Source organism: Lacerta agilis, chromosome 3 (genome assembly GCF_009819535.1).
Source record: "Lacerta agilis isolate rLacAgi1 chromosome 3, rLacAgi1.pri, whole genome shotgun sequence".
NCBI classification, from domain to species: domain Eukaryota; kingdom Metazoa; phylum Chordata; class Lepidosauria; order Squamata; family Lacertidae; genus Lacerta; species Lacerta agilis.
Window position 1 is genome coordinate 448,997 of NC_046314.1, and position 27,764 is coordinate 476,760.

At 43.2% G+C, this 27,764-nt stretch overlaps 1 protein-coding gene across 3 annotated transcripts; it reads right to left on the minus strand.

Moving 5' to 3' along the window:
• Window positions 1-1,734: 1,734 nt before the first annotated feature.
• RCBTB1 (RCC1 and BTB domain containing protein 1) lies at window positions 1,735-26,721 on the minus strand. 3 transcript variants are annotated; one of them, XM_033145550.1, is made up of 11 exons: window positions 26,519-26,720; window positions 21,735-21,885; window positions 20,499-20,665; window positions 19,183-19,341; window positions 18,274-18,381; window positions 17,496-17,638; window positions 14,603-14,793; window positions 11,259-11,385; window positions 10,600-10,751; window positions 9,408-9,538; window positions 1,735-2,861 (listed from the first exon to the last, which is right to left on the minus strand). In XM_033145550.1, the coding sequence occupies exons 1-11, from the start codon at window positions 26,639-26,641 to the stop codon at window positions 2,721-2,723; spliced, it is 1,593 nt and encodes a 530-aa protein (XP_033001441.1). In that variant the 5' UTR covers window positions 26,642-26,720; the 3' UTR covers window positions 1,735-2,720. The 3 variants fall into 3 exon arrangements, with proteins under 3 accessions (XP_033001441.1, XP_033001443.1, XP_033001442.1); XM_033145551.1 differs by lacking the exons at window positions 1,735-2,861; window positions 9,408-9,538; window positions 10,600-10,751; window positions 11,259-11,385 and adding an exon at window positions 12,886-13,210 and having other exon boundaries at window positions 26,519-26,721; XM_033145552.1 differs by lacking the exons at window positions 17,496-17,638; window positions 18,274-18,381; window positions 19,183-19,341; window positions 21,735-21,885 and having other exon boundaries at window positions 26,519-26,625.
• Window positions 26,722-27,764: the final 1,043 nt, after the last annotated feature.

A 27,764-nucleotide genomic window follows, 5' to 3' on the forward strand; every position in this document is an offset into this window, starting at 1 on the left:
GATCAGTCTGCTTGTCCTTATATATCACATTTGTTATAACTGCACTTTTCCTCTAATCATGACTATCAGACACTTTTGTTTCCAGCAAAGGCATTTTTTTCTTTTGGCTTTGACGGTCAAATTCTCTTTTTGTCTATTGCCAATTCATTTATGTGATTATTTGGAAAGGCAAGGGAAAGCCTGTGTCCTCATGACAGTAGCCACCTCCAAGATCATGGCTGTACCATCGCCTTTCTCATCAGGTGTGTTTGCCATGTGTTCTTCATAGCTTCTTTGCAGCTGAGTCTCTAGAACCAGGGCAGGCAGCTCTCCGCTTGTTGTTAGATTCCCAACTCCAGCCAGCAGGGCCAGGAGGCACCAGTGAAGGGATGGAGAACCAAATGTCAAGGATTGCACTGTGGTGCTATAATAGTTGTCACTACACATACTTTTTAAAAAATCAATGGAAACGTCTTCTATCTGTTCCTTCGTGGCACTTGACCACAATTGGGACTGAAATTAAACACCCTGGTTTCACTTTCCAAAGAGAAAGTCAAGCCATTCACCTTCTACTTGCAGTTTTACAGAGTAGATCCTGTCTGTAAAATGACCCTGGCCTTGCAGTAGGGGCCCAAACATTAGATGTTTCAGATACCTCAGGAGGGCTTAATGTTAAAAAGTTTCAGAGAATCAGTTTCTTAGAATCATAGGTAGTTGTGTGTGTGCATAAAGAATATTTGAAATTTAGTGTAAAGAATATTTGAAATTGTTTGATTACAGAATTGTAAATCATTTAATAAAAGTGGTGTTTTTTTTAACAAAGTACAGTGATTTAAATCTGTATTTTCTATATTCAGCTACTGTTTAAAGGAGGCTTTAGGGTGTCAAGGTTTGCAGGACGCTTCCCATTTCAGCAACTTGGTCTGCTGACTTTCAGTAAGGGATTGAGGGGGGAGATAGGACAAGGCAAAATCCAGCCCTCTCACCCTTCCCACCACCATGTCATGTAAGTGCTTTCAAAACATAACGACACCAGCCATCTGTCTGGCAGATGTATACATTCAAGCAGCCAAAATACACAGGACTGAGGTTGTGAATGTGGAAAATTTTAACAAACTGAAGATGCAAGTAGCTGGTTGAAGTTTCCGATGCAAAGTGTGAGGGGGATTAATTATATTTTTCATTGCAGTTTTTGTCCCATTAGTGAAAATATATGTTGATGGGGTGGCACTAAGAATCAACTGCTGCTTGGAGATGGACAGCACTGAGGAGAAACGCCAGATACATTTTTATAGGTCAGCTTCAAACAGTAGGGTTGTGGGTTTTTATAATTTAGTCTTTAGAAGTTATACTTCAGAATTTGCACTGCTAATACAAACATTAAAGCTGCTGAATATTTTGTGTGTGAGAGGAATCTCTACCTGAATCCTAGCAGATGCACCCAAAGCTTGTGCTAGCTGCACATTTACTCTGGGTGCTGGAATAATCAATGAGAACCTCACCAGCATCGGCACAATTCCTTTGCAGAAGTTAGTGGGGGATTTCCTGGTCACTTTCTGTTTCTACAAGAATATGCTTTAAAAAGTGCCTGTCCCCCCCCCCAAGAAAGTCATCAACATAACAGTCCTAACACATTTTCTACCTGTAGTATTAGCGTCAATCAAGGTTTTTTTTAGCATCACCACTATTCTACATCAAGAAAGTCCAGCCTCAACAGCTTTGGGTATATAACCCTCAATAACAAAAGGTAGACAGTCCTATAAAGTTTTGATTTATCAATGATTTATCCAATTTAATGCATTTTTTTTCCTTTCAGCAACACTGCAGAAGTTACTAATGTTTACTACACACTCTGCCTCACCCCTTTCTGGTGAAGACTACCAAAACAAACAGCAGTATAGAATCATAGAGTTGGAAGGAACCCCAAAGGTCATCTCCAATCCCCTGCAATGCAGGAACAGATGTTTTAATGTCCTTTCTAACTCAGAAGCACCATCCTCTGCTAAAAATAATTTTATGCATTATTTTAATGTGATACATTTAGAACACACATTTTACACAAAAATTGTACAGAATTCATACATAATTTAAATGCAAAAAATTTCCAAGAGTATTCTGCTTTTAACAACTTTAAATCTCTACAACGATGCTGCCTGTCACAGCTTGTATCTCAAAAAGTTGTGGAGGCAGTAATTTAATTCCAAATAGATTTTGAGACACCATATAACTGATTCTTCATGTCTTTTTAAGATACATAGTTCAACAGATTCAATACATAATTGTTTCACAGACAAGTAAGTCCTTTGTTACTGGCAGGTTCTGTAAGCTTCCTTCATATGCATGCAAATAAATGGAACAGACAAAAAGGCAAAAATACTTCCTTCTCACACTGCTGCTACATAGTTCCAGGTGGTGAAGCGTTTTAGTGCCAGCAAAAATCAGTAAGAGACCCTGAAATCACTAAATTACACCACATAGATTAACAATTGAGCAAGCCCAACTTCTGAAAGCTCGATCACAGTCTTCTCTTCACCCTCCTTCAGTTTCCTCCATCTTATTCTTTCCAAAGTTGTTCAAAACTTTGTAGAAGCATCTAGCTATCTAGAGCAACTTAAAATCAACTCTTCCATTCTTTGATTTGGAACTCCTTTAAAAACAACTGCTGGATGAGTGTTTTTTATACAGCATGTGATGTATCTCACTGGCCATGAAATCGCACCAGCGATGGCTGCAACATCCATTCAATTCTTAAAGGCTCCATATTTACTGGCTTTAGCAATGAATTCCTTTAGCAGAGAACCATCCATTTGCCAAAAAGCTGCAGTCTGGGTGACTTCAGTCAAGTGATTGACACAAAACTTAAAGCAGAATTCTTCTAAATCCTAGATACAAAACAAAAAAGCCTTTTAATTAGCTTCAAAGTTTCTAAATTTTCTCTCATCCATGTTCAAATAAAGACAGCATTAAAAAGTTAAGTATTTAGAATTGATTAATAGTTTTAACCATGCCATATGACAATTCTTTGTTCCAGCCACAAGATACAAGAAACACCCTCCCCCCCCCCTTCTCTCACTTGCTAACGTGGAATGATAAGTTTCCTTTACGCACAAGTGGGCCAGGGAGTTGGTGTTAGCTGCATTTGTACGCAAAGGCAGATTTTGAAAGTTTAGTCTGTTACATAGAGTTGTTTTCTAACTACCATGTTACAGTTACAGGTAGGTCTGCCATCGTCAAAAAAACAAAAATCCTTCCAGTAGCACCTTAGAGACCAACTAAGTTTGGTATGAGCTTTCGTGTGCATGCACACTTTATACAGCTCTAAGTAATGCAAAAAAATGCAAATATAAGATTAGAAACTGAAAATTACAGCACAAAAACAACAAAGAACAATCATGTATTAAAAGATATTTTTATTCCAGGATAAAAATACAAGACCAGTGTATTGCACATAGACATTCGTTTGTCTTCAGAATTCTGCAAGGAAACAGTCACACTTTACAGATCAAGCACATTAATGATGTATCCAATTGATTTCAATAGGTCTATTCTAAGCATAAAGTCTGGATCCAAGTCAGTGTGTAAGTAAATAAGTAAATAACTCCTGCATCATTTGGTAGCAGCAGGCAAGTTTAACACCTCAGTCTCAGTTTGTATGTAGTAGCTACTTTTCATCTTAAAATGGGGGTGGTTCCAAATGTTGCTGGACTACTAACCGCATAATCCTTGACTGGTGGCTATGCTAGGAGTTGCAAATCCAGTAACATTTGAAGATCATCAAGTTCCCCATCCCTGGCCTAAGATCTAGAACCAGACAGAGGGCCTTCTCGGTGGTGGCGCCCGCCCTGTGGAATGCCCTCCCATCAGATGTCAAGGAAATAAACAACTGCCTGACTTTTAGAAAAGATCGGAAGGCAGCCCTGTTTAGGAAAGTTTTTAATGTTTTATCATGTTTTTAATATTCTACTGGGAGTGTCCACCAGATGGGCGGGGTATAAATAATAAATTATTATTATATTATGAGAATCTAACAACTAAGCAAATAATACCAAAATATTTATTTAAATAATTTGTTGTGCTATAAATGGTGGAAAAAACACAAAAAATATAGTAATAAAATATTATTGTTAGGCCCAATGGAAATTGGCCTGTAGACGGGAGCAGTACTCCCTCACACTCACAGCAGTAGCAGCAGATTCCATAACCAGGGTAGCAATCTCTACTAGTCAGGAAGAGAAACCAGCAACATCCCATAGTTCTTGGATCTCCCCATCCTACATCTCACAATTCAACCCAATCCTTTTTCTCCAGTCAAACTTGGAAGCCAAATTATCATCCAACAAAATATAAAATGATGTTAAAGTTCAAGCTACAGAATTTTTAGCAGGAATTTCTAACCAACTCTTAGAATTAAAATTCAAGCTCACTTGGCATCCTTGTCTAACCTGCTTACGGCACGGCACCCTCATGTCTGCACCCGAAATATAAACTTCTGAGCAAATCTTTCACCACAAAAACCAAATTCATAAAAGGCACAAAGAACATATTTGGCCGTGTTATTGTTCAGTGCCATACCCCAGTGTTTTTCAACCTTTTTTGGGCAAAGGCACACTTAAAAATCACGAGGCACACCACTATTAGAAAATGTTAAAAAATTTAACTCTGTGCCTATATTGACTATATATAAAGTAATTTTTCAATTTTTCCCATGGCACACCAGGCAACATCTCGCGGCACACTAGTGTGCCGCGGAACAGTGGTTGAAAAACACTGCCATACCCAATTGTCTCTACCTCTGAAGTATGAGGCATCTCCCACTCCATGCCCTTTACCTCCAATAGATGCTGTATTAAGGCAGAGGTAACTCTGTTGGGGATGGGGGGCACTTCAATTAACATTTTAAAAAGCTATCCAGTTGCATCTGAAGCATCAGAAGAGTATTTTGATGCATCTGAAAGTTTTAGGAAGAGAGACTTGCTAATAGTTCAAACTGAACAGCAAGCTCATCGTATGCTGTGAATAGAACTATGAAACACTGATTGCATTCCCCAGTCTGATACCTGAGCCTACAAATTAATAAAGGAAGAATGGATTTTGAACTGGAGTCACTTGCAATTTAGAATTGTTTAAATATAATTCTGCAGCAGAAGTCATTGCACTCTTCCAATCCTGCCTGCACAGGCCATGATACCACTTGCCCCGTTATGAGGGTTCCCCCAAAGCCCCACCATCAAACAATTCCTGGGTGGGGGGAGCCTCCTTGTGCAAGCAGAAGCCCTTGCACAGGGCTTTGGTGGCAGGGCTAGTTCAATGAATCCTGCCCATTCAGCTTACAGTTAGGGGGTAACAATCACACTTAGGCAACAGTGAAGGACAGCTATGCACTTTTGTTAATTTGCAACTGCTGTGGTTTCCGTGAGGCTTGTCCATGGAAGAAGAGTCCATTCCCACACTGATACAGAGTGAGGCGCCCCTATGGAAAGCTGCGGCCACAGACTGCAGACATCCTGGGAGGGGAGCCCTGCCATGGGCATCGTGGCACTTGATCGTGGCCCTTTTAAGAGGATACAACTTGGAACCAGGTCAAACTGCCCTTCATTCAACTTCACGTCAATTAAATGTTTAAATTTCTAACATCAAGAACTGAACTTGAAATTTTAGATTTAAGTTTAGGTTCCTTTGGTTCAAAAGAAACAACAGTTAAGGTGAAATCGCTTCCTACATTTTCTGACTGTTGCTAAATCTCAAAAAGTGTAAAACTCCACTCCAACTATGTTTGATCAGTTTTATCAGTTAATCACATTGCTTTACGGTAAAAAAAGGCAAAGGACCCCTGGACTTAATCGTCCACTCAAAGTTGACAATGGGGTGCGGAGCTCATCTCGCTTTCAGGCCGAGGGAGCCAGTGTTTGTCTGCAGACAGGTTTCCGAGTCATGTTGTCAGCATGACTAAACCTCTTCTGGCGCAATGGGACACCGTGACGGAAATCAGAGCGCATGCCATATAAGACGGAGACACTGTTGGGGGGGTCCCTAGACCAGATGAATGGGAAGTGGTCTGCTCTTGATGGGGTTACACTTCGTCTGAAGGAGCAGGTTCATAGCTTAGGGGTCCTCCTGAATCCTTGAGGCTCAGGTGGCCTCCATGGCACAGAGTGCCTTCCATCAGCAGTGCCCCTATCTGGACAGGGAGAGCCTAACTTCTGTCGCCTATGCTCTGGTAACCTCTAGGTTCGATTACTGCAACGCTTTAGATGTAGGGCTGCCTCTGAAGATGGTTTGGAAACTTCAGCTGGTGCAAAAATTGGCAGCCAGGTCAAATGGAGGCAGATCCCACATTAGCAGAGATCGGTAGCGGATCATAAACAAGGACAAATGAGGGTAACCATCCTTGCAAAAACAAACAAACACCCAAGGGTTGGGGGGCGAGCTCCACTTGCCGATGGTCTGATCCCTGGCTTTCGTCCACCATGGATGACGGGAGGCAGGAGGCGCTGACTGCAAAGCAATTCGCTTATTGGTACAGCCATTATGGGCAGAGGTTCTTCTGTTTATTAGAAAGAAATTGGATCTAATTTACAGACGTGTACTGGACTAATCGGAGAAGATAATCTGCTAAATGAATCAACCACTGAGCGGCAACGTTTTGATCTGGAGAGAAGATGGTTTTCTACATCGTGAACTGTTGGGGGAGGAGAGCCTTTGCTCTTTCTTTATATATCTTGTGTGCTGCATTATTGATTTGGCAAACCTCCCCTTGAGTGCTAATAGATTGATAAAAAGCAAAACGAATTAACAAGAATAAGGTAATATTTGTGAGTTACTACAAAAATAGAACTGTGTGAAAGTATTGATATGATTTAAAGCATTGATCTTCCACTGAATTGCAATTAGGGCTATGGCCTTTGAAGATCTACCATGGCTCTGGCGGGATGCCAGATCGTTAGCAGTGGAATGCTGGAGGATAAGGTAAGTTGGAGACCTGCCCGGGGCTCTGGCGGGATGCCAGACCTTTTCTTAGATGGTGTGTGATGTGTGGTGCAGGAAAAACTGCAGCCTTTCGAAAACAGCACAGAGAGCAAAAGAGTGGGTGTAAGATGCTGGATGCTGGATAACAACAGGAAGAATGAAGAAACAAATGGAAAATATACATCTCACTCAGAAATTTACAGGATATAAACTCCATTTTGCAGAAATATAATTTATTAAATATGAAATTATGAATGAAAGTCATGAAACCAGTGGCTGTCAAATGAAGGATCAAGATCAGAATTGTTGTACTTGGATTAATCAAGATTATGGAAGCAGAAAGAAATAAGAACTTTGTACCCTGAAACCCAGCACACAGGAAGTCACCCAAAATTCTTTAATTTGGTTGGAATAATTGGCTCTTTTGATTGTATTTTGATTTAGTATTGTGTTAATGTGGCTACTATTGGATTATTGTAATTAAAATTAATTTTAAAAATTATACAAAATTTGGCAGCCAGGTTGCTCACCAGGACAAAACAGTTTGAGCATGACACTGATCCTGGTCCAACTGCACTGGTCACCAATTAGTTTCTTGGCCCAATTCAAAATGCTTGACTTTGACCTATAAAGCCTTAAACAGCTCAGGACCTCAAGGCCTGCCTCTACCCCTATGAATTGGCCTGAGATCATCCTCTGGGGCCCTTCTTCATGTGCCTCCTCCACGAGAGGTCTGAAAGATGGCAACATGAGAACAGGCCTTTTTGGCAGTGCTGCCCGTTTGTGGAATTCTTCCCCCAGGGAGATTTGGTTGGTGCCTTCATTATACACCTTTTGGTGCCAGGTGAAAATGTTCCTCTTCAACCAGGTGTTTGGCTGATTAACATTTTATACACCTTTTAATGTGTGTTTGGGGAAGAGGTATTGTTTTGTTTTAAATGTGTTAGGGAAGGGGGTTATTGGTTTGTTCCTTTTGTTCCTGTTTTTATGGTGTATTTTGTGTTTCTATCTTGTATTTTTATGCTGTGGACTGCCCTGAAATCTTCGGGTGAAGGGAAGCAGTAAAATTTAAAATAAAGTAATTTGATCTGATTGACAGAAATGTAAGCAGGAGTTATGCAAGTTGCGGCTGGGCTTGTAGCCAACCTACCAGAAAATACTAAGAGCCTCTGAGCTTTTGCATCCAGCAAGTAGAATGAAGGAGAAAGGAGAAAGGCCAACAGGACAAGTGGCACTGCTCTCCAGAAGGCAGGGTCCCTGCATTTCTCTTTTAGTAAATGCCCCCACATCCCTCAACCATCTAATATGGACAGCTAGAGAACCCTCATCTGAAGCTCGGTCCTGCTTTTTCCTCACTCCCACCCAACAGCTCTGAACAACTGAAATAGGCCCTTCTTCCATTCTTAACTCTCTTGCTTCGAGCAAGCTTTGTGTTCTTGCCAGCCTCTCCGTTTAGTTTGCACCAGATCATAGCCCAGTAAACGCATGTCCACACCACAGCTAAAAAGGCCTCCAAGCAGAGGATGTGAAGGAGAAACCCTCTAAGGGTGGTCTACATGGCACTGCTGTGGAATCTACTTTTCCCTCAGACTGGAAAAAGTCTGGCTTGGTACAGCTCAATTGGAAGAGATGCCTAGTTTAAAGGCAGAGAATCCTAAAAATGGAAAAGAGGGACCCTGAAAGTGTCCATCAACAGTTGACACCTGCCCCACAGACTGAGCAGGCCCACACTTGTTCCTCAGAAGCCCCATTTCCACAGCACAGGCACCACCAAGACTCACCACCTGAACTAGCTATGAGCATATAAAGATAAAGGTACCCCTGACCATTAGGTCCAGTCGCGGACGACTCTGGGGTTGTGGCGCTCATCTCGCTTTACTGGCCGAGGGAGCCGGTGTACAGCTTCCGGGTCATGTGGCCAGTATGACTATGCCGCTTCTGGCGAACCAGAGCAGCGCACGGAAACGCCGTTTTCCCGCCGGAGCCGTCCCTATTTATCTACTTGCACTTTGACGTGCTTTTGAACTGCTAGGTTGGCAGGAGCTGGGACCAAGCAACGGGAGCTCACCCTGTTGCGGGGATTCGAACCGCTGACCTTCTGATCAGCAAGCCCTAGGCTCAGTGGTTTAATCCACAGCGCCACCTATATGGGCATATAGGGCAATGCTAATTAAAACACCTCCTGACTGACTGACTCCATGAAATTCAGCAGCTGACAAACCGTTTCCACAGCACCCAATGGTTGCTCTGTGCGAGATATCCAGAAAATGGTTCGCAGGAGCTGGGAGGAATGCTTGCTACACTGTGCCTCAGCCAATAAACTAGATTAAATCTCTGCATACAAAAATGTTAATTTCTCCACCAAAATTTAGTTCTTCACCAAGTACATCTTAAGTATCACATTTCTCTGATTGTAGAAATACAGAGTGATTTGGTTTTATTTTGTGGCTCTAATAGTTTACCTCTGCATCGTAGCGAACAGCTGCAGAGAGCAAGGAGAAGGCGTTCTCCACAGTGATTCCTCTTTTGATAAGATGCTGACAGAGTTTTTTCAGTCTGTTTTCGCAATATGATGTAGCCAAATCCAGAAGCCCTAAAATCAAAATGCCACATTAAAATGTTATTTTTTTCTGTTCTTAACAGCTCCAGTGCAGCTTTTCTCTGTACACTCAACATGGGACATATGAAGCTGAATCATAAAATAATGGTAAGAGGTAAATACATCATCCTCACCCCAACCACAAAACTGGGATAGCAGCACTGGAAGGCTAGGAAAAAGGGGGCGGGAATCAGAAGACAGTAAAGGTGAAATACAAGAGTTATTCCATGCTCAAGGATGGGGGGAGATCCTTCCTCAGACATTTCCCACAGCAATTATTGAACACAAGCAACATCACAGCATCTCCTCTTGAGTCCATTGCATCTGGGTCAACTGTCCTTTGAATTTGAGAATTGCTGCTGGAAACATGAGCTCAAGAAAGGATTTCTTCCCTTGAAACATGCCGGAGGGGGGGAATCTCATTCCCAGTGCTTTTTTTTCGGGGGGGGGGGTGCCACATGATCCCACCCCACCTCGTTTTCTCTCACACTGTGTACCACTGAGTACAGCCAGAAAAAAACACTGCTCATTTCTAGCACCTAGATTTCCTCCCCTCTGCTGTTTCCTCAAGAAAGAATCCCATTTTTAAAAGGGCCCCCCATTTAAAACTAGCTTCCATTGGCCTAGAAGGAACCACCCATGTATTGGCAAATAAATGCAACAAATTAATGATACTATAATTGCAAGCTGCTCTTTTTGAAGTAAAAACTCTGCAAATGAATTTTCATTTTTAGCACCAATTTGAAACAATGGTGCTCAGAGCCCAGATCCATTTTCTTGAAGCAAGCTGCTCTACATCCATCAGCTAAGGTCAGTTCACCCCAGACCAGCACTGTCGGCTGACAGGGTCCATAAGACAAGAGGCCTCAAGAGCTGTTGCAGACACCTTCTTCCCAAACCCCATCCCTGGGCACTGGCTGAATGGTGTGGTTTAGCTGCCACTGGGGATGTGCCTCCAAGCCTACTACTTCTTCCCTTTCCTTTCTTGAATCAAAGTCAGCTCTCCAGGAAACCTCATTTCTCTACACAATTTAGCCCCAGTCCCCAAGTGCTACCTATTGCATCTTCAGGTGGCAGATCAACGCTGTCTGTGTAGAGATACTGCAGAAAAGCACGGTATACCGGGTAGGAAAACTGGTCAATTTCTATCACCTCCTTCATGTCTTCATTCCAATAGGACTGGAACATAGTACGAAAATGCTCACATCTGTTTGGTGGGGGGGGGGGGGAGGAAAAAAACTACATTCCAGATTTTGCAGAATACATTAGGAAGATAGGAAAGTACCACCTAAGAATTCATCACAATATTCTTTACTCCTCCTCTGCGCCCAATAGTTTAACTTAGGATTGGGACATACTCATCATGACAGCGGGTTGTATCCAATGGTGCCGTTGTGCCCAAAAAAAGCACTTACATTTGCAAAAGTGGATTTTTGTTTTGTTTTGTACCCTACTCAATTGCATTTTGTTTTTATCTAATTTCTATGAAATGTTATTTAATGTTGTTGAAAGCATATACTGCACCAAGATCTGCAATAGAAAGTTGGAGACTGGTGAAGTTTGTTTGAACCTGGCATGAGAATAAAACAAATGAAAATAAAAGGAGTGGGAAAGGGCTGGTTGATTAAAGAAACAAAGATGAACAATCAAATTTATTAGACACTTTGGATATAGCATTGGCACTTGCCCACAGGGCATCAGACACAAGCATTACCTGATTTTCAAGACAGCTTTATGTACATAAATGAATTTTCCATCTACTCTAAATTTTAGATCCGAGGTTTCAGGGCTATCAAACTCTCTCTTCAGGGACTCTGTCACTGTTAAGAAGTCCTCATGCTCTGCAAAGATTAAACATCATTATACTAAAAGCAACATTAAGGCTCCACACACAGTCCAGTCTACTCTGCATGCAAGGTGCTTTCACTGCTGGTTTGAGAAGCAACATACACACAGCACTAACCATAACCTGCATCTGTCCTGCGGTTTCTTATGAAGCACTGCATTTTGGATGCCTTTCCCCACAAACCAGCTTCAATCTTAATTAAAGATGCAAATACATGTTAAAAAGAGAGGGGGTAGCTTCCCACAAGTTCATTAAGCAGGAATCCACAGAATTGTCACTGTGATTAGCTGACTGTTTAAATTCTGGCTGTCATAATTGGGGGCAATCTCTATCAAGGAAAAATGTGTTCTTTTTAAAAAAAAAAAACCAGGCCAGCATCTGCTCTAAGTGAGCAGGAGGTAAATGAAGTTAGCAGCCTCTGCTGTTGTGTCGCTAGTCTCCCACTCTGTCCTTTTAATAGCATTAATTCTCCCTAGCCTTTTCGCTTGCTTTCTTGGGTGTGGGTGGCGGCTGCAATAGCAACTTCATAACAACTTACAAAGTGTGTTAAAATATTGCTGCATAACAGCCCTGAGACCCAATCTACTTATTCTTTCTTTTTAAGAAAAAGAAAAATGCACTCCTGGGGACATGAATTTGCTTGGAGCGGCACTAGGGGAGCATGCTTAACATTTTTGGGGCTGTTCGTTTTAAAAACTGCTGAAAGCCACTTGCAAGAGTCGTCCTATTCTCCCAAGTGCTGCTGTTGCAGTTGACTTCACAGCACCTCACCCTCGCCCCTCTTTAAAAAAAATTAAAATCCAAAGCCAGGAGCAGGCACAGGCAAACTCCGGCCCTCCAGATGTTTGGGACTACAATTCCCATCGTCCCTGACCACTGGTTCTGTTAGCTAGGGATGATGGGAGTTGTAGTCCCAAACATCTGGAGGGCCGGAGTTTGCCTGTGCCTGGCCAGGAAAATGGAAACACAACAGTATTCTCTCAGCTTCCCATTCCAACAATGAGCATTAAAGTCTCTCAGCTAAAGCCTCCCAGCATTGCCTACCAAAAAACCCAATATGGAGATAATAATCATGGCCTGCATTCACATTTTCATTGTCGGAGTACTTTTACAAATGAGAAGTCACATTTTTTGCCTGAAGTAAAACTTGAGGGAGGGATCCGGACCTCCTGCCTTGGCTGCTCTCTCGTCGCTCTTTCTGCCCAATCCAAGCGACACTAAAATTCTAGCTCTTTCCGTTGTTCTCTATGGATGCTTCTACCACCGGAAGAGCAAATGAGAGCCTTTCTCCAGACAGTGGGTATGTCACTAAAGGTTTTATTTCACTTTCTTCATTAGTTAGGAGCAACGAAAGACAAGTTCTTGTTTCCTATAAAATAGTTGGGTCAAATGCAAATATTTTGCCTCTTATTTACAATTCTAAAATAGCCAGAGGCTTCGTTTTTTCTTTTAAATTAAAAACAGGGAATCTTGACGAGCCAAGAGTTCAAATGTGTGGTCGCTGGAATGGGGCTAGGTGTGGCCAAACCTTGAACAGAATCCTGCTCCATCCCTTTCCCCCAATCCTGACCACTTCTCCCAGCAAGCGCCCTCTGCTAAAATGCATTGCAGCTGACCTTTCTCACCCCCCACTGCATGAAAGGCAACGGGGGTATTTTGCACTATCCACAGGAAAAGCCAAGAGTGACAATCCAATGATCTGGAGGCTGAACTTTTTGGTTACTTTGATGCTATTTTCCCCTCCCACAGAAATAAGTGAAAGCTGCCCACTGAAAATGGTGTTCATTAGCATAGCTGTAACTGAGCATCAGTGGGCCTGCCTAGAACAAAAAAGAGAATAGTTAATACTTCAAGTTGTATTTTCCCACATAAAGGATGATCTAAGTTTCAGTTTTAAGCATTTTTTAAAAATGCACTGCAAATGCCAATACTGCAGGTGGCAGGTGTGAGTTATCACTGAGAACTGCCTACCACAGTTCTGTAGTATTAATATTGCAAATCAGAGATGGGGCTGAGGCTGTTTGGAACATCTAGCCACAAGCTCTCACGTTGCAGCAAGAGGTCAGTCCCTCTCAGGTCTTCTCTCAGCTGAAACTGCGTGGCTTTGTATTCTTTGCATATGGACATGATGCACTTTTAAGAATTTGAAAAAAACCCCAAAATTACATTTTCCATGCTAAGTAGCATGAACTTTCCTCTTTGTTCCTTCCTTTTGCTCAATTAAGGACCACTGCTGTCCAATCACAGCTACACTACATGATTGCCTTCTATGGACAACTCACCCTTAAGGAATCTAAAGCTGGAGACTCTGCTAAATCTTGCTATTGGAAGTCTTGGATGGACAACGCAGAGATATATTAACCAAGAGACTTAGAGAAATTCATTTGGGGGAAACTGTGGTGGCGCAGTTGGCAGAAAGTCACTGAGGGGACTTTTTGGGGAGATGGCATTCCCTAGCCTTGTTAGCTCAGGTGTTGGACTCTGCTCTCGTACAGATGATGTTGTGCCAGGGCGGGTGCAAAGAACCAAGAGGCTGCCTACAGGAAGAGGGGAAAGCATTTTGTGAAGTGCCAGTGGCTGAGAGTTTGGGAAACAGGACTAGATACTGGAGGTGAAGGAGACTCTGTTCTGTATGTATGGTACACTCCCAGGGTGGAGAGAAGAGTGCTGGAATTCTTAAAAAGGACATGCAGGGACTGAAACTTGAGAGAGAAAGACACAAGAGTAATGCCTTTGTTCCTATAACCTCCTCACCATTATTCTGTGCAGGGAGCAACTTGCTCTGAATGCGGCGAGTGGCATTTTTACTATTGTTCACTTGGTACCAGAAGCGATTGTTAGACAATCAAGCCTGGACAGAGTTTGGAAAACCCCATCTCCAAGCTCCGTAAAAATAAACAGCAGCCGTGTTAGAGCCACTGCAGCCTGGAGGTTAGCGTGCTGGACAACAACCCAAGTTCAAATCCCTGCCTGCCCACCCCTGGTCCTGCCATGAAGTTCACTCTATAGTAATACTATAGGGGAGGACAAGGAGGAAGCAGCAATGGAAACAAGCACAGCTGTGCCTTCTGACCATTAGAAGCCTGACTCAAACCCTTTGGGGCATTTACATCCTTTGGCAGACTTCACCCAGTGCTTCCTCCCACCCCAAGCCAGCAAAACTAGAAGCTTGTTTTCCATGTTTTATAATAAAAAGTTGAGCATGTTCTCACCTACTGAGAGTAGACGCCACATCACAGCAGGAGTGGAAAAGCAAGCAAACACATCATCAGTGCAGGAAAAGTGGGTAACATGGGGGAGAACCACCGACTGCCCCCGACACTGACCCCACATGTATACCAGGCCACTCTGTGTCTTGGCAGCAGAAGTGTGAGAAGAATGGCAAGCTGCAATCTCTACTACTCTGAAAGAAAGAAAGAAAGAAAGAAAGAAAGAAAGAAAGAAAGAAAGAAAGAAAGAAAGAAAGAAAGAAAGAAAGAAAGCTACAGGTTAGTCAGCTGTTGACACCAGACATTTACAGTACACAAAGAATTGCATAATATGTCATGAAGGTATAGATGGAGATTACAGGAAGTGTCATAACAGACTATTCAAAACATAAACAAATTCAATTACCACAAGACTCCATAACTAGTAGCTTTAGTGCTGAAAAAGTACACATTCATGCATGTATCTCTCTTTGGGGTGCACACCCTCTTCTTCTAAAAGTAGATGCACCTCAGGGCATTTATCATAGTATTTATGCTCAATTGCACAAGAAGGAATGTTTACCCTTTAATAAAATTAATTAACACATTTATTGCATTATTCCCAGTCTAAGAGGTGATGTGCATCATTGAACAATATATAACTGGTAATGGGCAATGAAGGTCAACTGCCTCAGGCTGCCTATTGCAGGAAACACAGAGGAGGCACCGACTGTCAGAGATGAGGAAACCTGCAGTCCACTTTCACCTGCAAGGCCACAGGTTCCCCATTCGTGCTTGGGGGGGGGGGGGCGGAGTGTGCCTGTTCCACAAGATCTAAGCAATTAAATAATCCAGCTGGGAACCTGCCCAAAACACCAAAATCTGCAAATGGCGGGAAGAGAGAAGTCCTTCTGCCCTTCCCTCCCTCCTTCCCGTTGCCTCTGCAAACAGGAGGCAGATTTGTCTTGGCCTTCAAGTCTCCTAGATTTCAAGCATTGCAGGCAAAGGAAGTGTTTCCCTTTATGCTTCCTTTGCCCACATGATGTGAAATCAAAGCACACAGGCAACCCAAGCAGGGTTTGGCGCAGCTGATGCAGCATGACTTGAAACCACAGGGGCAGACTTTCCATGCAGTGTTTGCTGTAAGTGCCAATCACTTCCACAATGGAATAGATGACAGCCTGAAACTGGACACTTTACCGTAGCTAATAATTTGGAAGTTTACAATTTTGTAAAGTGCTACATACCTGAATATGAAGTATGATGTCCATAAAACTCAAGCTTCTGCTTTTTTATGGGTGTTTTATCTAAAACCTGTTATCTCTTTTCCCCCTCACCTACAGAAGCCCAAACAGTAGCATTTCAGTATAAAGTGGCAGAACTGTTGTATATGCAAGCATTATTAGAAATCTTATTTTATTGCTACGCATTGTAAGCAACAGATCTGTGTCACACAACCTGATACACGTTTACTAAGAAGCAACAAGTCCCGCTATACTAACTGCAGATTACACATAGGAAAGTGTGAAAATAACCATGGAGGGGGGGGGGAGGAAAGGCTTGTAATATTGTACAATCCCAGTAGCTTCACCACCAAGCCATTCCAACATTTTCAGTTTTGTGCACCAAAGGTATTGCTGAGGCTTGCAGCTGTCTGCACACATTCAGTGCTATTCTCTCTCTCTCTCTCAGTACTGTTTTGTTTTAAGCGAAGGTATGAAAAGACCACATTTCCAAATACTAAGTCACTGAAGACTCATATTGACCATACATTCTCTCAAATACTAGAATCCCACCCCCTATGCTGCTATAAATGAACACCTAATGCTCTTGCATTCTCCAGTGATAAAAAAGCATACGACAGCTACACATAGCGGCCAATGCATGCCACCGGACAATATCACTAGAGGGCCTAAAAAGGATGGCATGGCCTGTAGTAGATTTGATAAATGGCAAAATTTGGGCCACTGCCATTAGATATGAAAAAGTGACCCCTTAGCCACAGACGGATGCCAGGAGAGCAGAGAGAAGATTCGGATGGTACAGATCCGTGTTCCTCACCTTGGGGTCCCCACATGTTCTCTGCCAGCTCTGCCAATGGCCAGCCCCCTTCCCACTACCTCAAAGGCCATGTTGAGGATGTTCAATGAGATGAAGGAAGATTGTGAGGTTGTGCCTGATGCCTCAGGGCCCATATCTGGTTACCACAGCATAGGATCAGGTTTTTGGGGCAAGCATTTAAATGTGAAAATATGGAACACATTTAAAACATGACACAATTAAACTTGTGTGTCCCTTGAATATGAAATGGCATACAGTTTACTAGGGGCACTTGAAGCAGGAGAGGAGCAGAAACTCTGAATGGATGGAGACTTGAAAGAAGCTTCTCAAGGTGCATCACAGAATCACACCAGCTGAGGGCTATTGGATCAACCACCCCAGTCGAAAGAATCCGGTCTCTAGGCAGGTATAGCAAGTGACACCAGTCTTTTCCTCCCTACATCACTAGAGTAGAAAACAAAAACAGATTATCCTGAAATTAAGGTGGTTCTCATTCATTTTAGTTGCCTGGCTTTATTTATCTAAAAGTAAAGTGTATTCCAAAGCTCTGTTTCAGACAAGACACACATTTTTTGCAGAGTGGAAAGTACTGGCAGGACTTGCCGTAACTTAGATGCCTTAAAATAATAAGTCTTGGGTCACAGACTTCATGGTCTGAAGGGAGGGTGGAAACTGAGAGGGGATCAGAGAAGAAAGGAAGACAGATGAAGACCTGCCCACAGAGCCTGTGAGGAGAAGTTGCCCTTTATACCAAAGACGGACAAAGGCATCCAGTCACCTCCTTTTCAGGACCATGAACAGACACCTCAAACATCCCTGCCTCCCAGTTCCAAGGATTAGTTGCAGCAACACTTACCTCTCCTTTTCCATCATGATCTGCACTGGGCTCAGCTGGTTGCTTTTACTGCCAGTTCCCAGCTGCCCATAAGTGTTTGCTCCCCAGGCATAGAGCAATCCCTCATCTGTTAACACCATTGTGTGTGCATAGCCACAGGCAACCTGAAAGAAAGAAAATGGAAATCAATGCTAGCATCACTCTAAGATGGCCACAAAGAACGAGAAATCACTGCTGGACACTTAAGTATCAGTTGCAAAACCTGGGTTAGTTTTAAACGCCATGGGAGTCTGCACACAGGTTATGAAATGCGGAGGGGGGGTGTCCTACGGTTCTCCAGATACTGTTGGACTGCAACTCCTGTTATTTCTGACTTACTGGCTGAGGCTGGGGGTGGAGAGAGCCCAACAAACATCACGCAAACTGTAGGTTCTCTGGCCCAGGCATGAAAAGGTTTCACTGATTATTGATGGCTTGGTAAAATACTTGCAGAACAACTGAGAAATAACCCAAGACATCTTGTCTCCAAAAGACCACCAGTAAAATGTTGAAGCTCCCTAAACACAATCTCAGGCCTGGAAGAGGCAGCAACGTCTTGGTTATTCCCTTTTCCTGCCCTTGGCGAAAACTGCCAACTGAAGGCTGCCCCAGCTGCAGTGAAGATGGCAGCCATCATAGTTATCAGGCCTCTTCAACACCAGCTGTTTGTAGGCTAGGCTTTGGTTATAAGCACTAAACAGAAGCTCACAATAAACCAGGGGACCATTAAGCAACATATCTTACACTATTTTGTACTCACCTGCATTACACAGAGACCTTGGAGCGCAGCCACTCTGCATGGGGTTAGCTGGTTGCCATTGTTTCCCAGACCTAGTTGACCATTGCCATTGTAACCCCAGCCATATACCTTCATGGAGGAGGAAGAACAGTTAATCTGGATGCACTCCAGGGAAAGAGGTGGCCAGTGCAGTGTGCTGGTGAGAGCGTTAAGACTATGATCTGGTAGACCAGGGTTCAATGCCCCACTCAGTCGTGAAGCTCCGTGGGTAACCCTGGGCCAGTCTCTCCCTCTTAGGGTTGGTGTGAGGGTAAAATGGTGAGGAGGGAGAAACACGGAACTCCTTGGAGGTGGGATATAAATGTAACATTAAAAATGAATTTAAAATAGCTCTAGTTCAGAAGGGTTTTATGCCTTTTAATCTGCCTGCAGAGTTACTTGGTTATTCTGCCCTTCCCCTACATGTTACAGAACAGTTCTGCATGTACTAGATTCATGGCATAAGAAACCAGCGTTTAAGAGCAAGGAAGCAGCAATGTCAACACTATTTATAGCTCAAGTCTCACCGATTCCTGAGGATAAACTTCCTCTGACTTAAGCCTTGAATAATTATTTACCAACTGCATCTGAGGTTTCAATAATTATCAAATGAATCACAAATCCTACTTTTCCCTTTAACCACAAGATTTGCTCTCCCAGGTGATCCAGCATCACCTTCGGAAATGAATTTTAGATGATGAAGTGAACGTACTGGTGCCAGAACAAGTCCTAATGGCAATAAACAGCCAGCAGGTGTCTACTTTAAAGCCACTGCAGCTCATCAGCTTCACAAAAGTTTCTGGGGCATCTTCTATTAGCCCTCTGTTCTACACTTTAGCATTTTCTTACGCAGAAGTAGAGCCATGTGTGGAATGACCTTGGAATGCTTACCTCACCATTGTCCACTACAGCTATGGAAGAGGTTTGGCCACATGCAACGCCCACCACCACTTTCGTCTGCAGACAGTTGGAAACCTTGCGGGGAGTAGGCTGGTTTGCCGTGGAGCCTGACCCAACTTGTCCACAGTTGTTATAGCCCCAGGCATATACCTTGCCACAAGGAAAGAAGATGAAAAGACATAACGGAAACACACTCCTTCAGAACAAAAATACTGCCTGAACAGCTTTGACTTCATTATCTTCTTTTACCTTTTTTAAAAAAATTACCCTAGAACTCTTCCAATTTTAACTCCAATGCTGCAGATATGCAGGTGACACATCAAAAGCCTTGCCAAACAAGAGACACTGCCATGTACCCACAGGTAGTCCGTTCCTTCTGCAAACATGCTTCGTGATGCGAAGTCACATCATGTAACTTTACATCATGAAACATCATGTTACATCTTAACCTTATCTGTTAAGGTAAGATTTCAGTCCAAAACATTTCACTAGGAAAACAGAATACAGTCATACCTCGTGTTGCATTTGCTGCGGGTTGCGAACGGCACAGGTTACAAACGTGCCGAACCCGGAAGTAACAAAACGAGTTACTTCTGGGTTCAGCAGGTCACGCATGTGCAGATGTGTCAAATGACGTCACGCGCATGCACAGACACGCCAAATCGCGACCTGTGCGTGCGCAGAAGCGGCGCTGCGGGTTACAGACTGCTCAGGATGTGAACGGGGCTCCGGAACGGATCCCGTTCGCATCTAGAGGTACCACTGTACAATGATTAATAGCAAAATCAGATTCACTTTTCTCTGAAGGCTTCCCAAAATTTAAGACAGTTTAGAGATTTTTGAAATATTAAGTGGGATATAAATGCTTTTAAATAAATAAATACAGGAACACATCTGCAGAACAGTAGGGATGCGAGTGGCGCTGTGGGTTAAACCACTGAGCCTAGGGCTTGCCGATCAGAAGATCAGCGGTTCGAATCCCGGCGACGGGGTGAGCTCCCGTTGCTCAATCCTTGCTCCTGCCAACCTAGCAGTTTGAAAGCACGTCAAAGTGCAAGTAGATAAATAGGTACCGCTCTGGCAGGAAGGTAAACGGCATTTCCATGCACTGCTCTGGTTCGCCAGAAGCGGCTTAGTCATGCTGGCCACATGACACGGAAGCTCCTTTGGCCAATAAAGTGAGATGAGCGCCGCAACCCCAGAGGCATCCATGACTGGACCTAATGGTCAGGGGTCCCTTTACCTTTAATTAGGTTCTCAAAAGCAAAATTTTAGCAAGTAATAATATACATATATAAAAGACTTACATCTCCATCAGATGATAGTGCTATAGAATGATGGGAGCCACAAGCTACTTCAATTACTTTCTTAATTAGCAGATTGGTACAGATTTGAATGGGTGTAACACCCTGATTGGTGGTCCCATTTCCAAGTTGACTGTATCCATTATGTCCCCAGGCATAAACTTCACCATCTATGCAAGGCACAAAAGCACAAATGTCCATAATTTATTTTTCTAACCCTAGAAGATGATTCCCAATTCCAAACAACAACACCAGACAAAAGAGGATCGGGAAAACTATAAGGGAGTGGGGTGTGCACACACATGGAGTGAGACACTTAAGCCTCCTTTAGATTTTATTTTTCCTAGGAAGCACTGCAGCATCTGCATAACTTTACTCCTCCCTGGTCTGGTGAATGCTGCTGCACAAAGGAAAACACTGGCAATTGCAGCCACAGGCTTCACCTTTAGCACAAGCTGCAGGCAAGCATCAAAGGAAGATGTCCAAATACTGCTCTCATTCTTAGGGTTGACGTTGGAGACAACATTGCATGAAGGCAGGAAAAGATCCATGGGGGTTGCAATCCAACAACGTCGTGAGAGCCGCTGGTTCCCACCCTTGGCAAGAGGGAAGTGCCTAATAGAAGCAGCCCAAGCTTACCACAAATATTTAAGCTGGGCAAATATTTTTAAAACCATGTCCATATCCCATTGGAAGCAACATAGTCAAGTACAGTGGTACCTCGGGTTAAGTACTTAATTTGTTCCGGAGGTCCGTTCTTAACCTGAAGCACCACTTTAGCTAATGGGTCCTCCTGCTGCCGCTGTGCCGCCAGAGCATGATTTCTGTTCTTAAGCAGAGTTCTTAACCTGAAGCGTACTTAACCCGAGGTACCACTGTAATTTAATGCCTTGCCCGACAAAGTAATCAACTTCCACGGCCACAGAGAAGGAACAATATACACTTTCACTCATTCATCCAATTACAGCTATTCCATGAATAGAAGATATCCATTCTCTGACATGGGAGACTGGATTGGAAAGAGTATCAATATACTGTGGTGTGTAGGAGTTGGGGGGAAGATGCAGCCACACAGGGAGGTTAAGATGGAACAACCTGTTGTTGGAATGGACTTGCCAACCGCGCAAGGCCACAACCACATTTTCCAAGCAAGAGCAAGCCACTCTTGGGCCCCATTTCTAACAACCTTTGCTTAAATTTAGGGAGCATGCAATTAGTATTGCTCAAGAGCAAAAGTACCTTCTGTACTAAGTATGACATGTGGTCCACTTCCGTAACTGAGGCTGCGAATCCTCTTTCCGCATAAAGTTTCAAGTTTCTTTGGTACAATGGTACTCTGGTTATCTCCAGTTCCCAAACAATTACTACAGTTTAGTCCAAATACAAATACCTGGAAAGAGAGACCAATCACACTATATTTTAATACTTATATTTATAGCAACAGTCATCAAGATGAAAGTGAATCAAGGTAAATATACAATTTGTAAGATTTAACAGGATTCTTACTATATACATTTCAGCTATAGTGTCTTTGTAACGATAGCATGATTTTGCAATGAACTCTAAATGTAATAAACGAACATGCTGCAAGTCCTTACAACCTGCATTCACAATTGAAGGCTGGATGGCCAAAATCTGGCAAACTCAACACAGTATGCTATGGATAAGGAATGCTGGGGCTAGGATCATTTTATGAAATTGGATTTCTTTTATAATATGGAAGGAGCACTCTGATTTTAAACATCCAAGGTCAAAATGCATTTTGGTTGGAATTATACCCATGAAAGCCACTGTACTATTTACTTAACTATAACCTGTATGTTCAATTTTCTTTCTTTGAAATTACTCCACATATACAGCATTTGTACTTAGAAATGTTTTATTTTTCTTATTCTTGCTTGTTGTGTTTATAACATTGATATAGGAAGCCATGAATCTTTACCAACCTTTGGAGAACTGGGACAAAACTAACGAAGTCAATTTCAATGGGGACAAATGTAAGGTTCTAAGAATGAGCAGTGGGGACTGGAATGAGCAATTCAGGTTTCTTGTTTGTTGGCTGAGAGATTTTGAGACAACATGAAGTTTAAAGGAAGGTAATTTTACCAGCCCCATCTGGTCTTGCCAGAGTGGTGCATACTCTGGTTCTCTCCCGCTTGGACTACTGCCATGTGCTCTATGTGGGGCTACCTTTGAAGGTGACCCAGAAACTACGACTAATCCAGAATGCAGCAGCTACACTGGTGACTGGGAGCGGCCGCCAAGACCACATAACTGTTGGTGTAGCAGTGAATTTAGCAGCTCAATACAACCTTCTTCGCACAGCGTACAGAGTGGTGGTGTAATCCAGGACTCAGGAACAGAACTTGGTGAACAGTAGCTTTTATTATATGCAGCTTTGTACAAGTTACTATATACACAGACTCTCAGAACTCGGTCACAAACTCCAACTCCAAACTACTGCTCTTTTTGACTTCAACTAAGAACTGCTGTGTCATGCTGCCTATCTTTCAGCCAATCAGCAGCCTGTCACCATGCTTCAGTCTCCAGGCAAAATTCCCTCGTTTAACTTGGCTTCTGGCTAACTTGCTAATTGTCTACTTTAAAGCTGCAGTTACTCACAAAACCTCAACACCCCCTCACAGCTTACAAAAGTGCAATTAGTCTTTGAGCATAGACAAAGTATTATCTCTGATTTTGATCTCCAAACCCATGCTCTGACACAGCATATTCCAATTTACAAATGTTAACAGCTTTGTCATGATGTCGGCAACATTTTCAGCACTTTGCACATACTCACACACAATGGTATTATTCTGTACATTGAACCTGACATTTTGGTATTTCAAATGAATATGTTTACTTTTACTTTTGAACTGTTCTGTCCCACTCAGAGTTATACGTGCTTGGTTATCTACAAACACTTTAACAGGACAAACATTTTCAAAACCCAAATCCAGCAGCAGCTGTTTATAAAACACAATCTAGGCCCAATTCCATGTCTTGCTAACCAAGACTGAAACGCATTAGACAAAAACTCCCCTCCGCGATCAGACTGAAGTTTCTGGACTTTGCAAGAGAACTGCCTTTCTACATAGGCAACCCAGCTTTTGAACTTAGAAAAAACTTCCCCCTTGTTCTTTAACACATAAACCCAGCAAAATCTGATAGCATCATCAATAATTGCCAGCACATAGCAAGAATTACCCCTGCTAGGCTTGAAAAGACCGCATACATCGGCATGTGCCAGCTGAAACGGCTTTTCACTGACTCTTTGGCTGCTAGGATACGGACCTCTGTGACACTTGACCTGCTTGCACACATTGCAGTCTAAAAACTTGTCACAGCTTTGCAGCTCACAGCCACCACTCAGCTTTGGCATTTTAATTATACTTCGCCAATGAGAATGACCTAGACGTCTGTGCCATAGATGCACACACTGCTGGTGTAATGCCTTGTTTTTACAACTCGGCTGTAAAACACCACTAGCTAGCACAGAATCTTGAACTCTGTCATTCTCTTTTAGCACAAACACACCACCCTCTGGCAAAGCCTTCCCCAATGTCTTACCGTCTTTCTGTATCTCACAGCAATTGTCTTTAAACAGCACACAGAAACCAGATTGCATTAGACATGATACAGACATTAGATTGCTTTGCAACGAAGGTACACACAGAACATTCTCCAACTGTGTGCACAGACTTGGGACAAAGACAGATCCAGCAGACCTCACTTCGGACTTCCTCCCGTCCGCCAGCACGACCTGCTTGCGTGGATTAGGCGACTTCTTGGAAAACAAAGCCTCTGATGTAACCAGATGCCTCAAACTTCCAGAATCAACCACCCACTCGATGCGTCATTCATCTTCTGGACACTTGACCACCGCGGCGACGTACTGCACTGTCTGCTTCGACTTGCCGCGTTTCTTCTGCTGGCGATGTCTCTGACCCTCGGAACCTGCCGCTTCTGGACACGCTTTCCGCAGATGTTTTGTAGACCCACATCAATAGCAGCAACGCACAGCAAATGCAGACTCCTCACTGACAGCTTCTGAAGAATGCTGAGACACCTGCTTCACTTCAGAACTGCTAGCGTTTTTGACAGATCCGACTCCCCGTCGAAACACTAGAAGGTGCCGGCTGTCTGCACTCCCACTTCTGCCACTCCTCAAGCAACCTGCCAGTGACATAGTCCAGTGTCAAATCCCATTCTCGCATTGACTCCTGTGATAGAACAAGATTGTCCCAACTGTCAGGAAGTGAACTTAAAATGATGCAGACTTTCTCTTCCTCTGGTAAATTACAACCCCTCTCCAGAAGAGCCACAAACTTCATCTGCAATTCGTGGAGATGGTCCGGCATTGATACTCCCGACTGAAGCAGCAATTTGTACAGAGATTTACGGACAGCTTCGAACCCGCCGTCTCCCGCACATGGAGATTCCGAAGAGCAACCCACACAGCTTTTGCAGAACTGCACTCACGCACGTGGGGTAGCTGCAAATCATCTAGCGCCAACACGATAGTAGCTCTTGCCTTCTCGCCCTGCTCCAAATGCTCAGAATCAGGCTTCGAAGGAGGATTAGCAACAGCATTCCAGAGACCTTCTCTCTGCAGCGTAGCTTGCATCCTCTGGGACCACAGCAAGTAGTTATGATTGTTCAGACACTTGAACGATAACGCAGCTGGATGATGCATGTCTGTGTCTGTCGTCTGTGTCCAGTCGTCCTCTAGACTCGGGTCTGCCGCCAATCAGCTCTTAGCATCAATACCACGACACTCTGCCACCGATTACCACAGGCACGTCCTCACCAACTCCTTTGCTAGGAATCTGAGAGACTTCACAACCCTTGCGTCCACGACTTGACTGGCACACTGCAACCTGGCCGTCCACCACTTGGCTCACCACCTGGAAACCACAGCCTGGGCACCCACAGCCTGGGCCCAGAACCTGTTGGTGTAGCAGAGAATTTAGCAGTTCAACACAACCTTCTTCGCACAGCATACAGCGTGGTGGTGTAATCCAGGACTCAGGAACAGAACTTGCTGAACAGTAGCTTTTATTATATGCAGCTTTGTACAAGTTACTATATACACAGACTCTCAGAACTCTCATCACAAACTCCAACTCCAAACTACTGCTCTTTTTTACTTTAAGAACTGCTATGTCATGCTGCCTATAGGGGGACTTTCAGCCAATCAGCAGCCTGTCACCATGCTTCCCTATCTCCAGGCAAAATTCCCTTGTTTAACTTGGCTTCTGGCTAACTCACTAATTGTCTACTTTAAAACAGCAGTTACTCACAAAACCTCAACAATAACACTGGTCCTGAAAGACCTACATTGGCTCCCAGTACATTTCCGAGCACAATTCAAAGTGTTGCTGCTGACCTTTAAAGCCCTAAATGGCCTCAGCCCAGTATACCTGAAGGAGCGTCTCCACCTCCATCATTCTACCCAGACACTGAGGTCCAGCTCTGAGGGCCTTCTGGTGGTTCCCTCACTGCGAGAAGCCAAGTTACAGGGAACCAGGCAGAGGGCCTTCTTGGTAGTGGCTCCCACCCTGTGGAACGCCCTCCCACCAGATGTCAAAGAAAACAACAATTACCAGACTTTTAGAAGACATCTGAAGGCAGCCCTGTTTAGGGAAGCTTTTAAACTTTCATGAATTAGTGTATTTAAATGTTTTGTTGGAAGGCGCCCAGATGGGTAGGGTATAAATAAATTATTATTATTATTATTATTATTATTATCATTATCATTATTATTATTATTATCATCATTATTATTATTATCATTATTAATTGTTGTTGTTGTTTCTCCCAAGGGCCTTATTCCTCCGGTTGCAGACCACATACCATTTGAGAGAATATACAACTTTTTTAAAGCCTTAAGACTATCTTTAAAAAATATATCCAAGCATACAAACATTTGCAAATCACTTGTGTTGTTTTTGACTTATGCGCCAGATATACAAACTTTTTTTTTAAGTTAAGCCATTTAACCTAGACAACCCAATATTTACCTCATCACTGTGGGTGATGTATATCGCTTCATTGGCAGATGTTCCAAACACACATGCTTTTCGGATGGTTGCTATTTCTTGTGGCGAAAGCAAAGTAAATATCGGCCACTTTCCAACATCCATCGTGACTCCACAGTTCCTTATACCAGACTTATAATTATGCGGGCATTTTGTCTCCAATTAAAACAAAATCATGGAGTCACCTGGAAGAGAAGAAAAGATAGACAGAACTGGATTTTCAGACATTTTCACAATTTCTATATTGTGGTGTAGACACAGAGATGCCTAACTCTGGGTTACACAGATTTACACATGCTGCAGCGGTGTATTCCTAGGTAGCCCTGCAAATAATCAGAGGTAGCAGTCGCACATCTCCTGATGCACTTGTTAACCCGCTAGCCCATTCCCAAAGCAAAGAGGGAGTTACGATCCCATACAGACCATCCACTACTCTTCATAGAATCACAGAGTTGGAAGAGACCACAAGGGCCATCCAGTCCAACCCCCTGCCAAGCAGGAAACACCATCAAAGCATTCCTGACAGATGGCTGTCAAGCCTCTGCTTAAAGACCGCCAAAGAAGGAGACTCCACCACACTCCTTGGCCGCAAATTCCACTGTCGGACAGCTCTCACTGTCAGGAAGTTCTTCGCCTTCCCATATCTACAGTGAGTTGGAAGAGTTGCAGCTGCCATTTCATTTTGGACAAAAACGTCAGATAAGCCTGTGCAGGCAGCCTCTACAACATTGCTATAGAGACTGACTAAATCTGGTACTAAATCTGGTGCTGAACAGAACATGAAAATGCTTGAGAAATGGCATTCCACTGTTGCAAAGCAGCAGCACAAACATCAAAAGCAAGCTTTGTTGCCGTTGCTCAGATGACATCTCTGAAATGACCCAACAATGCTAATGTACAAACCAGGTCAAAACAAGAAAGGCTGCAAGTTTAGTGCCATTGAAAGTTAAACAGAGACAACCATGTTTACATGAAACAAAAGGTAGACTGTCAAGGATGTTTCAAACCTAAAGCTTTAACTCTCTGTAATACCAGGAGTGACCAAAGTTGTGTCCATATCTCAGTATTGGGTTTTTGTTTTTTTTTTAATCTTACCTTGTTGCATACAGAAGGAGCTGAGCTGATAAAACCAGTGTGCAGCACAAACCTTTGAGTTAATGTCACATAAAGCACGTTCTGCAAACTCTGTAATTCCCTGCAAGGGCTGCTGGGAATTGCAACATGTGAA